We start from the raw sequence: 14,674 nt of genomic DNA on the forward strand, positions 1-14,674 counted from the left end.
CATTTGGCCGCTGCATCAGGATTGCTGTGCGATGCTCAGAGTATAATCACGCTATCAATGAACCGTGAATGCAAACTAATAAACATAATTGGAACTGATGCACTCGGGTTGCAATTTCATTTTCCCTTCATACGTTCTCCCAAGTTAGGAAGGTACAGTGGTGGAACGCTGCAATCAACGGCATCCATTCGCTGCATTTGTATTGCTAAATGAAGACGCCAGCTCTGCGGGTCCCTAAAGAGATCATAATTCTTTCTGGCCCATGTGGGAGTGCGGCCACAACCAGCCCAGGGAAACACGCTGAGCGTTTCTTGAGGGTTTTCCAGGGACCGCGTGGCATCTTACCATGGTTGAGAACGCTGTCTTCCACCAGGACTTGCCACATGCCCACAGCCTGCGTTCGGGAGTGAACACACGGAGTCTGCTGCAGCATCCAATCCACCAGCTCGGTCCCCACACAGCACTGTCTGAAGAGTGGCGGGACACAAAGGAGGGGAGGTCACCCACTCGCAGATGAAGGATGGGAGACGGCTTCTGAGAGGAGCCCCTCCTGAAGGGCGGGGTGCCCTTCTACCCTTTGGCAAACAAAGCCCCACATGATACGGCCACAGGTTCTCAAACTATTGTACAAACCAATAAGACCACTCAACTCACAGGCAACCTTCTAGGCAAGGCGGGCTAAACATCGAGAGCATCATAAGTTGCAGCCCCAGGGGAGTCAGAAGTGTTGCTAGGCAAGAAGCATGATCTGGCAAGTGAATCCCAGGGCCAGAAACTCTAAAGCTGGTCCCAGAAAATTTCAGGGTCAAATGAAGTGTTAGTCTCTCTGTCGTGTCTAACTCTTTTCGACCCTATGAGCTGTACCTTGCCAGGCTCCTCTGAGGATGGAATTCTCCAGGGAAGAATACTGGAGTGGGTAGTCATTCCCTCCTTCAGGGGATAGTCCCGACCCAGGGATTGAACTTGGGTCTACTGCATTGCAGGCAGATTCTTTACCTTCTGAGCTACCAGGGAAGTCAAATGAAGGCAAAGCATAATTCTGACTTCTTTCCGCTGAGCTTTGTGAGGAATGAGTTAAGGTTTGTGAGGCCCTAGGAGGTGTTCTGTGACAGGCTCTGGATAAGTGCAAAATTATATACCACTTTCTATTTTCAAGTAATACTACTGAGCTTCCTCAGAGGGGTGTTGGGAGAAACAAGCAATTAGTGATGCAAATCTCTTTGAAAAAAAAGTTCGATGTAATGAACATCAGCACTTCGACAGAGCCTGTCATCTGAAGAGCTCCAAATGCTTTCTGTACAGGCACATACTCATCACTATGACGCCCCTCGGGGGTCAGGTGGTCGGGATGGGCAAACTATTAATATGTGCATTAGTTAGGAAGCACAGAACCACACACATACACACGTTTGGAAAACTTCTGTGGGGAGAGGAGTGTTTGTGGCATGACTATTCAGTGGAGGAAATGGGATGACATCGTCTGAGGGAGGAACCCTAAGGGGCAGAAGCAGCTGGCTGCCCACAGCTGGATCTAGGTCACTGGTGGCCTCACCTCCTGTGCGGAGGATGCTGCCATCTTTGAGGCACTGAGGCTGGTTGCAGCCCAGGGAGTTCCTCTCTAGTTGAACTGGAGGGGATTCCTGGTGCTGGCCCATTCTAGGAAGAGCGTAGCCCGGGAGGAGTCATGAGATCCAGCACCAGGTCTGCTATGTATTAGCTGCATGACTGTCTATATCATTTCAAATTTCTGGTTCTTAATTTTTTTTTTTCATCTATAAAAGAAAAGAGGAGGAAAAGATGGCCTCGAAGGCCATGTCCATTTCGAAGATTCTAGGAACTCTGAAATCTATCAGAGATCCTGGGGTGTTCTAATTTGGATCTGACCCACCACCTAAGGAAGGTGTCCTGTGAAGGCTATTAGATTTCCAGGACTGCTCTGATTACAGACTATTACACATCAGAGCCTCAGTGGGCAAAGAGGCACCTAGTTACTCTTCGTCCTGAACTAAATGTATGATCTGTCATGTTCCTCTTCTAATTTGAGAATTTATTAATGAAAAAAGTCATGTAAAAGTATAAAAAAAATCAATTTAATGTGGCTTTTAAGTCAATGATTGCTTTTACTAAAAAAAGCACACGGAATTGAGATGATCCCAGGGCTTTGGGGCCCTGGGACAGGGTATAAGGATCTTGTAGTCAGAACAAAGACACACGGTTGTGCCACTTGTAGCTGAGGAATCATGGGTTTCCTCTCGATTAATGACATTTAGTTATTTTAATATTCACAGCTGACCTCTGGTGTGGTGATCACTGGGGGTGACACTGCATCTGGGGAGACTTCGACCCCTAACGCTGCTGTGATGATAGAAGGGGGCAGAAGCAGGAGTGGGGGAGGGGACGAAACTGGAACCAAGATCTGGGGCCAGGCACTCAAAATGTCCTGCAGGAAAAAGAAACCATGCCTCATGGGTCATTATCAACAGATCATTAATTTTCGTCATAGGGTGTGGAATAGACTTAACACCTATGTTTCAGGGGTTTAAAATCTTACTACTATGCAGCAAGAAAGAGATTATGGTTTCTGACTTCTAGTTTCCAATATTTGTCACCAAAGATGACATCTTTAATGGAATTTCCCTAGCGCAAGTCAACACTTGGGAAACCATAATCACATTTTAAATTAAGGAAAAGAAATTAAAAAGTAAAAGGTCCTTCAGCTGTATGAGACTTTGAGAGTCACTTGATTAGTTAAAGAGATTGAGCTCTCTCCCTGAGGCCATAGATAGGTGTTTTAACCTCTACTTCCCTCAAAATTATAGCGGTGTGTAGGAACCATAGACTTAAAAAAAAAAAAGGATGAACTTCCAGAGTTGAAGGGAAAGGCTTCCAAATGTAATCATCCAAAATGGTAGCGGGTAAATATTCATTATTATAAGGGCAAGAGGAGCAATCTGTCCTTAGAGATGGAACATGTCCCAAGAGGAGCATGCTACTGATTAAAATGTTTCTCAAATCCCATCAAATAGAATTCCAGCATTCTATTAAGAAGAGGCCATTCTAAATGTAACAAATAGGGCTTTCCCTAGTGGTCCAGCAGGGAAGACTCTGCGCTTCCAATGCAGTGGGCGTGGGTTCAATCCCTGGTCGGGGAACTAAGATGCTACATGCCCGGCAGCACGGCCAACAAATTAAAAAAAAAAAATAAATGTAACAAATCGTTTTGGTCTTATAAACATATTCATGACAAATGCAAGCAGAAGAGTGTTAGTTTGCATGGAAAGCAGAAAAAGTGATCCTAAGAGGAAGAATTTGGTATTCATTTCCAGCTTTCCTTGGGAAGAGACTGGATTTTGAGGCAATATACTCACTGTAGGGTGAGTCAGGAATAATTTTATAGGTTCTAGCATGGTTGACAATCGCTAGAAAGATATATATCCTTTGTGGTAACTTTAAAATTTGTATTCTAGCTTTCCACTGTCTTATGAATTTGGTTCATGTGAATCAAATAGGTTTTGACTCACGCTAAGTCTAATGGGTTCTGAGATCATGTCTAGGCTAAATGAGAAAGAGGGCCCTACAATTGCTGAAAGAGGACTATGAGTCTGAATCATAGGTGCAGGGAGAGAGAGTGAAGGCTTATGTGCCATAAACAGGCCATTCTAGTTCCTGAATCCTTTTTGAATTGATAAAATCAAGTTAAAGGTGAGACATGAATCCTTCATTGACGCACTATGGTTCAGCCATCTCAGAAGGTCAACTAAATCACATGGCCCCAGTCTTTATCATTTCTTAACTCCAGTGGCAGCCATAATGAGTCTTTATTCTGTACGATTAGAGGTGTGAAAGAGTTGACTATCTTACTATACCCATACTACAATGAAATCCTACATTAGAAAGTAAATTACGTATAAGGGCACTTTGTATTATTTTCCCTCCTGTATCCTTAGGGTTTGAAACACAATAATGCTTGATGCCCAGTAGGTACTTAACAAATGTGTAGAATGAATGAAACTTAGAAGTCCATCAACCTTGGTTTAAATCCTGGCTCTGCCACTCACTGGATTTGTGACTTGATCAAGGAAAACTATTTAATCTCTCTGAGTCTCAGAGTCATCATCTGAAAAATGGCCCTGTATCTACCCTATAGGCTGTGATGAGGATGAAATGAGATAATGTATGGAGAGTGGTCTTTCTTGTTCAGGGCTTCAAGTATAAACGAACACTCAGTAAATGTTAGTTGAATCTCATGTAAATCTAGCAGTTTTCCTAAATATACTGGCAAACAGAAATAAAAGTTTTCTTTTCGTTGTTCACATTTAAACCAATGTCTAAGCAAATTAGTTTAGGAGTAATTCCTCAGAATATCAAGGCTAATTAGAGTTAAGTGAGGATCCAAGGTAAGCTCAGAAATTCTAAAACCTGGAGGATTATAAAACATGCTGCCTGTAGATGGAAAACAGGGAAACATAAGTTTGTTGTAATTTCACTATTCATATCACACATACCTGTATGTCTTTAGGTGGTATTTTCTATCTCTTATCATGTGAGGTGCTCGAGAGAGAATGGCGTTTCGTAAAATTTTTCCAGCCCTGAGGATCTTCTCTGAAGGAACCTGAATTTTCATCAAGTGAGAGGAGGGGGAATAAAAGGAGGAGAGATTATAGATGGAAAACAAACGAGATAAATCTTTAAATCACTTTTCAATCTGACTCTGTGCTTGAAAAATACAATTCATTCACACATATGCATTGTTCACTTGTGTGACATGTCACTGTTTTATACTGAGAACTGAGACACACTGATATGTATTGTTTCTAGAAAGTGTATTCGCAGTTTCCTGATGTGCTGCTCTGATATATGGACCACTTCTCATAGTTACTTAAGAAACTAGCTCTGATGGCTCATCAACCCACCTACATCCCATTACCTTGGTAATGGTGTTAGCAGGACGAAGAGGAACGTGAGGTTCAATGAGAGGTGTCTGAAAAATAAAATGTTAAGGCAAAAGAAAATTAAACAAAAGTTCACTAAAGAAAATTATGGGTTGGGGATAATAAGAAACATCTATTTTTATAAAACTCAAAATAGAATTAAAAAAACAAGAGATAAAATCTGCCTAAAGAACTTGAATGCACAGGCATTCAAAGGGCAAGGTTAGACCACTCTATTTGCCAAAATTTAAATATAAATTATTAAAAATGAAAAAAACAAACAGGAATGATTAGATGTTTGTAGGCTTAATGAGGAGGGAATCAAGATCTACTCAAAGCATAACAAACATCAGGGCAGAAGAAAAAGCAAAACAAGATAAACATGAAAAGAGATTAAAATGATCTATCTCAGAGGACAGCGAGATAGGATTGTTTAAGAATGGAAATGAGTGATTTCATCCTCTCTCATGCAGTTAAGATTCTTTTCCTGAAATCTGTATTTTTAGAAAGTTTTAATTTTTAAATGATGCTTCTTGATGGTTTAACACACTCACATTCCTTGAACCCACTGGGGCAGCTAGACTACCATCTCTTCCATTTGCAAAATGGTATACAAAGTTTTCAGGTTCTGTGACTGTCAGAACAGCTCTAGGATTTAGAGAAAGCGCTTATAATTATTCACATTTCTTCAGATGAAGGTGCTGAATTGAAATTCCAGGGAAATGACTTGCTATACAGCTACACAGCTGAGTCCCCTAGTCCTGCTTAATCTTCTTTGCTCTCTTTTTCTGAAATATCTGGTAATGGTGTTTCCAAACAGAGAAAGACACATTCCATCAAAGACTGGTAGAACCATCAATACAATGCTGTTTTTGCTACTTCCAAAAGGTCAGAGAAGACAGCAGATTTACGTACAAGATTATTGTGGGCAGAATAATAGCCCTTGATGATGTTCATGTCCTTATCCTCGGAACCTGTGAATATATTAGATTACATGGCAAAAGGGACTCTGTGGATGTGATTAAGTTAAGGCTCAAAATAAGAAGATCATCCTGATGTTTCTAGGTAGGTCCAATGTAATTGTAAGGTCCTTAAAAGATGGACAAGGGAGGCAGAAGAGTTAGAACCGGAGAGATAATAGGGGGAGTAGGCTCAGCCTGATTTTGCTGGCTCTGCTGGTGGAGGTGGCCACGGGCCAAGGAACAAGGGCAACCTCTGGAACATGGAAAAGGCAAAACAATGTATAATCATGAGCCTCCTCTGGAGGCTGCAGAAGGAATGGGCCTGGTTTTAGCCCAGAGACTAATTTCAGACTTCTAAACTATAGCACCATAAGGTCACTCATTTCTGTTTTTTTAAGCTTGTGGCAATTTGTTACAGCAGCCACAGAAAAATAACAGATTATTATACTTTACACTAATCACCCTTACTTTTTGCAAATAGAAGCCATTACACTGAAAATAAATTAGTAGGTTTTTCCTTTGTCCCAATTAAAAAATATAATCAATGGGGAAAATAAAAATCAATATTAATTTTAAATATGTACATAAACATATTCATGACATGCATGTATAAACATACACCTTTTTTATCAACAGTAAATTCCAACTGAGCTGCTGCTTTTAATATTACAACAGAATTAAGAAAAAAAGGGAAAAGAATCCTATGTTTTAAGAAAACCATAGATGAGACAGAAAGATTTGTTTACAATGAAATTACTCTGAATTTAAACATTTTCATCACCTTGCTGGCATCTAGTAGACATTTTTTCCCTCTTGAAATCACTAGAGAACAAATGTCAAACAATGTTATAGTATTTTAGCAGCATTCTGTTTGCAACCAGCATAGACCAAGGAATGTCAATATGGTCCAATTCAACAGCAGCTTTGAACAGAGCCGACTTTGTTCTGACATAGCCCAGTCTTTTATGGAAGACCTTTCATAGGAAAGGGATCATGAGCTCAGAGTCCCGTGTTTGTACCACCTCCTCAAAAAAGACAGGAGAGAATTCTGTGATGCCAAATCACCTGGAAACATGTTCAAAAGTGGGAGACCAGCATGTATAAGGGCCCTGGAAATGTGTGCAATCAAAACTCTTGATTATTTCTGAGCTGTGAGTTTCCAGTATTCCTGTATCTTGTCTCTTTACATTACATAGGTTGGCATATGTCTAGGTTATACGTGCCTGATTATATACCCAGACTGTAGAAGCCTCTGGTTTTTCTTGAAAATAATAGCAGAAACCCATTTCTTCTTCCTGTCTTGAAAGAGAAGTGCAGGTATATGTGGTCTAGAGTAGACAGGTATAGGATAAGCTTCTTTTCTATGGGGGGGGAAAAAAATCTATTTTTCCTTTGCAGTGGTCTTTGAGAGGCTGGCTGAGCCAGAGGTCAAGAAGATGCCCATGCTCGAGAGTTAATGATGAGTGTTTATTCTTTGGTAGGCACTATGAAACATTATTTGAGGACTGCATCTTTTTGTTTCTATAGAAATGACTACATATAAACAAAATGCTAGCAAGTAGTCCCTAGGTAATCTATTTGTTAGGACAGTTCCCTTTTTGCTTTCCTGGAACTCTGAAAAGAAACTACTACCAAAGCTGGGGAAACATCGGACTTCAACAAATATTGTTCCTTTGATTTGCAACTTCTAACAGGGCAAAACATACACAAGATTTCCTTTTAGCAAGCTAATCTTAGTGTCAGTTCCAGGACCAAGAGGCTGTTTAATCTGTTGAAAGGCAGCTTTCTCAGAACCTTCCCTGGCTCAGAGGTTTCAGGTTTGGAGGCAACATAATGAATAGATCCTTTGAGAAGGGGAATAGTCTCTTTATTTGAATTAAGCCTCCAAGGAACAAATGCAGCATGAAAGCAGAGAAAGTTTTATTTGGGTGGTAGGGGGAGATAAAAACTCGTTTTTGAAAGGGACTCTGTATTCACTTAGGCAAGTCTCTAGGTCCTAAGAGCTATGTTGGTGCCTAGCAGCTGTGTGCTGTGAGGTAGGGGGCATTTGTGACAGGTAGGCTGGGTCCCTGGGGCACAAGGTCACTGCCAATGCCTGTTCAGGAGTCCCTTACACAGTGACTGTGACTTTATTGCTTTTGTATCTGCCTACTTGTTTCCTTGTTAGTTTCCCTTCACTTTCAAGTAAAGTTTTTATTTTTGAGAATTTCACTTTTGTGTGCATGCTAAGTCTCTTCAGTCATGTCCGACTTTGTGACCCTATGGACTGTAGCCCGCCAGGCTCCTCTGTCCATGGGATTCTTCAGGCATGAATGCTAGAGTGGGCTGCCATGCCCTCCTCTAGGGGATATCCCTGACCCAGGGATGGAACCTGGAATCCCTTACATCTACTTGAATTGGCAGGTGGGCTCTATAGCACTGGGAAGCCCTCACTTTAGCTGAGCTTTAGCAAAATGAGGACAGGAATTTCAGTTTATAAATGATGAAGGACAACAGGAGAGGGAATGAAGTAGGAATGTGGAGATTAGTGAGAATCCAAACAAGAAAAGCAGCCCCAAAAATAGGATCAAGGATTTCCTGTGTCAGCCTTTCACACGGGTTATCTTCTTATTACACCCATATTTTATTGACAGAATGAAGGCCAGCAACATAATGGGCCTGAGCTCACACAGCTAACACCTGGAAGAGCTGGGAGGTGAATCCATGTCAGTTTTATCGCAGTGTCTACGCTGCAGGAACCCACGCCACCTGCTCTTTCCTCCTACAGACATCACGGCTCACACTGTGGGAAAGATAATATTCTGTTGAATTAAAGTTCACTGAGAAAAATGCTTCTACACCCTTCTTGGTTGTTAGGAATCAGATTCAATCTTATGTATTTCCAGAAATGAGTGTTCACAACGTCCTACTGAGATGACACGTTAGCATCATGTACCATGCTTGGTCTGAACTGACTTTTTAAAAAGCAACTTTGTGAAAATGAAACATTTGGCATCTAGGAACTGCCCTTCTAGGGCTGAGACAAATATATAAGGAACACAGGTAGCAGTCAAAGTCCAAGCAGGTAAACGGAGAGCAGTCTATTTCTGTGGAGGGAATTTAACCCTAGGAACTAGCTTCACAGGTGGTGGAAGAGCTAAGAAGCCAAAGAGACGATGAGGAAGTCACCTGGATGCTAGCCAAGCAGGTAGCCCTCAGGAGTGGGGACAGGAGGAGGAGGAAGAATTACTAGAGCCAAAGTCAGATGTCTGGTGGGAGCTGGATCTCCGAGGGTCATCCCTTCCTAGAGGACCAGGCACACGAGCGCAAGACTGTCCCGCATTCAATCTCCCTCTAACCATAAACCAGAGAAATAAGGGAAAGAATTTCATTTTATAAATGACTAAACAGAAGAGAGAAAGGAGGAGCCTGTTGAGATGATAAAAGCTAGAGAACCAAGCCTAAAGGCAAAACCAAGGACCTGTAGAGGTCAGCCTCCCTGTGATGCACAATGGAGCATAGAGAGGGCAAAGTATTGCTTAGAGGACAAACAGCCCAGGACCCCCACAGAGGGTGTTTGCTGTGACCACAGAGTGGGCGTAGGGCTGCCCCTGTTCCACTCCAGCTCTCTCACCCTCTCTTACTCCATATATTCCCAGCCACACTTCCTGCTGGGCTCCGGCAAGGAAGTTGGACAGTGGGTAGCACAGAGTGGACCTTCACTGATGCTTCCTGGGCTGGTTCCCAGGACTGCTCTATAGTTTGATTTAAAGCCAGAAAATGTATATCACAAATGAAGAAACAGACCCCCTCTCCCATTAAATGTCATACATTTAAATACATCAATCATGTTCTGAGGACAAAAATTCTTCCTCCCTACCTGAGTACGAAAGAATCTGAATTGGGCTGTGAAAACATGATCCTCAAAAGCTAGGCAGAGAGGACAGATAAAGGCAGAGGTATTCAGCTTTCTCTCTGTTTTTCTTGGCTTTCTCCCCTGAAGACTTCCCTCAGGAGTGACCGTAATTGGTTTTCGTTTGTTTCTGGAGAGGAGATGCATTCTAGTGCTTTTTATTATGTTTATATTACTACTGAAAAGGAGAGGCAGTAAGGGAAAATATTTCTTTTGGCACCAGAGCCAATTTAGAAATACTAATCAGGTGATGAAAATACGAATTTAGCCTCTATTACAAGATGCACAATAACTCCCCAGTAGATCATAATGAGGTATAAGGCACTGTAATAGGCCTCATGAAAAACCACATTCAGGCCCTTTTCAAAGGGTGTAATTCTTTTACTCCAGTATTTGCTCATAGAAGCCTTTTGCAAGGCACAGCATTTTAAGCCAAGAGATAAGAATAACAAGGTAGATTGGGACACAAAGCTCATGGCAGAACTCTGGCAACCCAGCGTAATAAAAAGTCATATAAGCCCACATCCAATTCACGTATTTAATGAAGGCATATTGTGTGCAGAGCAATGTGCTCGGCTAAAGGACAGACTCTGATAAAGTACCTGGTCTAAATGTGCCCTAGATCTTTGGGGGAAAGTAGAACTTTTTATGAGTTAAACAATTATTGAGAATCTGAGTCAATGAATACATGGATTTTAAATTCATCTCTTCTCAGTTCAGGTGAGAAAATCTTTAGGAAGTAAGAAGAAACATATTTAATTTTTTTTAGTGAAAATGATATGCTTTTTAGGAGTTACATTCCATTATTTTGGCATTATGGGAAAATACAACTGAAGTCTTAGAAATGTAGGTCTCTAAATTGCAGCAAGGTACTCTATGACCCACCTCCTAGATTAATGGAAATAAAAAATAAACAAGTGGGACCTAATAAAACTTAAAAGTTTTTGCACAGCAAAGGAAATTACAAACAAGATGAAAAGACAACCCTCAGAATGGTCTCCCATTTTCTCAGTTATTTTCTCAAATAATTGCAAACGAAGAAACTGACAAAGGGTTAATCTCCAAAATATATAAGACACTCATATAGCTCAATATCAGAAAAAATCTAATCAAAATAGGCAGAAGACCTAAACAGACTTTTCTCCAAAGAAAACATACAGATGGCCAATAGACATATGAAAAGATGCTCAATACGTTCACTATTAGAGAAATGGAAATCAAAACTACAATGAGGTATCACCTCACACCAATCAGAACTACCATCATCAAAAAAAATCATAAAAAATAATAAAAGCTGGAGGGGACATAGAGAAAAAGGAACCCTCCTGCTCTGTTGGTGGGAACGTAAATGGTAATAGCCATTATGGAAAACAATGTGGAGATTCCTTACAAACCTAGGAATAAATATATCACATAAGCCAGCAATCCCATTACTGGGCATATACCCTGAGAAAATCACAGCTCTAAAAGGGACATGTACCATAATAGTCATCGCAGCAATATTTACAATAGCCAAGACAGGGAAGCAACCTAGAGATCCATTGACAGATGAATGCATAGAGGAGTTGTGGTATGTTTATACAATGGAACATTACTCAGCCATTAAAAGGAACAAATTTGAGTCAGTTGTAGTGAGGCAGATGAACCTACAGCCTCTTGTACAGAGTAAAGTAAGTCAGAAAGGGAAAAACAAGTATCGTATATTACTGCATACATATGGAATCTAGAAAAGCGGTACTCATGAACCTAGTAAAGAATGGACTTGGAGACAGAGTAGGGGAAGGTGAGGATGGGACAAACTGAGAAAGTTGCACTGACATATATACACTCTCATGTGTAAAATCAGGCTTCCCTAGTAGCTCAGAAGGTAAAGAGTCTGCCTGCAATGCAGGAGATCTGAGTTTGATCCCTGGGTCAGGAAGATCCCTGGAGAACAGAAGAACTACCCACTCCAGTATTCTTGCCTGGAGAATCCCATGGACAGAGGAGCCTAGCAGGCTACAGTCTATGGGGTCACAAAGAGTTGGGTACAACTGAGCGATGAACACTTTCACATGTGTTAAATAGGTAGAAGGAAGATGCTAAATAATGCAGCAGCCCAGCCTGGTGCTCTCTGATGACCTAGAGCTGGGGGATATGGAGAGGAGAGGGAGGCTCAGGAAAGAAGGGATATATATAATTATGACTAAATATAATTGTCGTATGGCAGAAACTAACACAAAATTGTAAAGCAATTTTTGACCAATTAAAAATAAATAAAAAAGAAATGTATGTCTCACAATAGTTATGATGAGTACCATTTTTTGGTTGACCAGATGAAATTAAAAGAACTAAATCAGACTCATACCGATGTCATCACTCTGAAATAACTCTGTAAGTTTCCCATTTGTTAAACAAGGGAAAATTCATCTGTAGACCTCTTTGGCATCTATCAATGGGTTTTGTTGTTTTTTTGATTGTTGTTGTTTTTAAGTTTTTCCTAATTCAAAATTGACTTGTAGATTTCCAGTTTCAGCTTCAACTTGTAAAAACCGTCACTTCTGCTGTTACAAGAAAAAGCTGAACAAGTAAAAATAACAACTTCTCTCAGGTTCACCAGAGAACTGACTGTCAAGAAAACTGTCACCCTGAAATCTGGCAAAATAGGAGAATCCAGTCATGGCTGACATTCATCTGCCTGGATTGGGAGTCATATATAAGTAGGAATTCTTAAACAGTGTTAAATTAAATTAAACCAGGAGGCTACTAGATTGACGTGGTCTAATGCTTAGAGGCCTGTGTAAGCAACCCAAAATCTCAGCGTGTAACTGCCTCAGGGTTCTAAGGTTGAAACTCAAGGACAACCAACCATAGCCAAGCAGGCTTTACACTTGGCCAATCAGTAATTTCCTAATTTTGGCTTCCTTTTCTCTATAAAATTACTCCTCAAGCTTCCACTGGTGGAGTCCTCCTAACCACTTCCAGTTTGGTGATGCCAGATTTGAATCAATTTTTGCTCAAATAAACTCTTAACATTTTTATTATGCCTCAGTTTATCTTTTAATTATGGTAATTTTAATGAAACTTGATGGAGGTTGAATGAGGAGTAGCTTGAGACTGAGAAACTTCTGGGGGGTGATCTTAGGTGGGGCCCACAAGTTTGTGGGTTTTACCCTTAAGAACACCACAAGGGTCTTATGGTGACAATTCTCATGACTCTGGCAGGGGGAGGAGAAGAGTGAGCATTATGATATATATCCAAATAAATATAACATAGCCAAACCTACTCTCCAAGGACTTTGAGAGTTTTATCCTACCTGGGGAAAGGGCATTTCTTTGTCTCTAGCCTCCTCCAGCCTTCCTGTCTCACCTAAGGGAAGAAAAAGCTGCTAAGAAACAGTTGTGAAAGTCCCATTGCAGGGACACAGGCCTACCAAATGACTGAGATTTAACCATAAGATTATAGGACTGCCCTTCCCACAAATGCCCCTCACCATGCCAATATAACACAGTGGATTACAGCTGAAAGAGATTTCTATCCAGACTCTATCTCAGGAGGAGATCTTAGGGAAGCCCGAACATAGCGGAGAACACTTAAACGAGGACATTAGAGGAATCAGAAGACTCTGGAATCTATATGGCTATAGCAGATATTAAACGCAGCCCAACTCCCAGCCAGATTAACATAAAACCTCACTCTGAAGCTTATTTATCTCAGTTTCTATTACCCAATACATCATGCCTGGCTTTCAACCAAAAATTACAAGGCATGCTAGAAGTCAAGGAAAAACAGAATCTGAAGAGAGAAAATAAACATCAGAGCCAGACTCAGACATGACACAAATTCTGGGATTGTAAGAGGGGAAATTCAAATGAACTGTGGTTAACATGTTAACTATGGAGCAGTATTCCATTAGTAATACTAACAAAAAGTAGGCAATATGCAAAAATACATTGTGTAACATAAGCAGAGAAAGAAAAACTTAAAGAAACATCTTCCTTCCTTCTCCTTCCTCCATAGACCAGCCTCAGAGAAGGAAGAGCAGAAGGCAGATGGGAATTGGAGAAGGCAGGCCATACACCTAACAGTGCTGGAGCCACCAGCCCAGCCTCTTTAGAGATTCAACCCCACCAAAAGCTAAGAGTTCAAAAACCTGGACCTAGCAAGGTACCACGGAGATTTACAAACCTATTCTACAGTTGATATAGACAAGCAAAACACTCAGAATAGCCAACACATTTTTGAAGGAGCAGAACAAAGTTGCACTGATGCTACTCCACTGTAAGACTTACTATAAAGCTGCTGGAGCCAAACAGCGCGCTATCAGCGGAAGACAGATATTGAGTTGGCCAAAAAGTTCATTCAGGTTTTTCTGTACAATGTTATGGAAAAACCCAAACTTTTTTGCCAGCCCTATAGATCAACAGAACAGAAAGCCTAGAAATACACCTACATAAATACAGTCAATTGATCTTTGACAAAGGAGCAAAGACAAAACAATGGAGCAAAGGTAGTCTTTTCAATAATGGTGCCAGGGCCACTGATGTCCACATGTAAAAAAAAAATGAATCTGGACACAGATATTATATTTTTCACGAAAAGTAACTCAAAATAAACATAAATTAACATAAAATACAAAGCTAAAATAAAATTCCTAGAAGGTAACATAGGAGAACACCTACATGGCCTTGGATATGGCAATGACCCTTTTTTCTCAGGTTGGGTCAGCCAATCTAGAGTGTCTATCATCTATCGATTATTTTCTATATACTAGACAGATCACCCAAGGATCCTACAATGGAGGACAGTGAGAGAGTCAGTGGGTGCCTCAGTGCTGTGAACAGGGGTACAGGACTGAAGCCCAAGACTGTCTGCTCTCAGAGCACCTGTCTTCCCACCATGCCCTGGG

General features: G+C 41.0%; 1 protein-coding gene across 8 annotated transcripts in view; it reads right to left on the reverse strand.

Moving 5' to 3' along the window:
• Positions 1-14,674, reverse strand: part of RAPGEF4 (Rap guanine nucleotide exchange factor 4) — a 328,719-nt gene that overhangs the window by 88,481 nt on the left and 225,564 nt on the right. For 5 of the 8 annotated variants that reach the window (XM_027964848.3, XM_060411104.1, XM_060411107.1 and 2 more), the window contains 3 exons: positions 4,928-4,981; positions 4,506-4,612; positions 346-467 (listed from right to left, as the gene is read on the reverse strand). In XM_027964848.3, the coding sequence (XP_027820649.1) occupies positions 346-467; positions 4,506-4,612; positions 4,928-4,981 (283 nt within the window). Of the gene's footprint in view, positions 1-345; positions 468-4,505; positions 4,613-4,927; positions 4,982-13,081; positions 13,135-14,674 lie in introns of all 8 variants that reach the window. The other 3 variants (XM_027964849.3, XM_060411105.1, XM_060411106.1) reach the window with 2 other exon arrangements.

Source organism: Ovis aries, chromosome 2 (genome assembly GCF_016772045.2).
Source record: "Ovis aries strain OAR_USU_Benz2616 breed Rambouillet chromosome 2, ARS-UI_Ramb_v3.0, whole genome shotgun sequence".
Classification (NCBI taxonomy): Eukaryota; Metazoa; Chordata; class Mammalia; order Artiodactyla; family Bovidae; genus Ovis; species Ovis aries.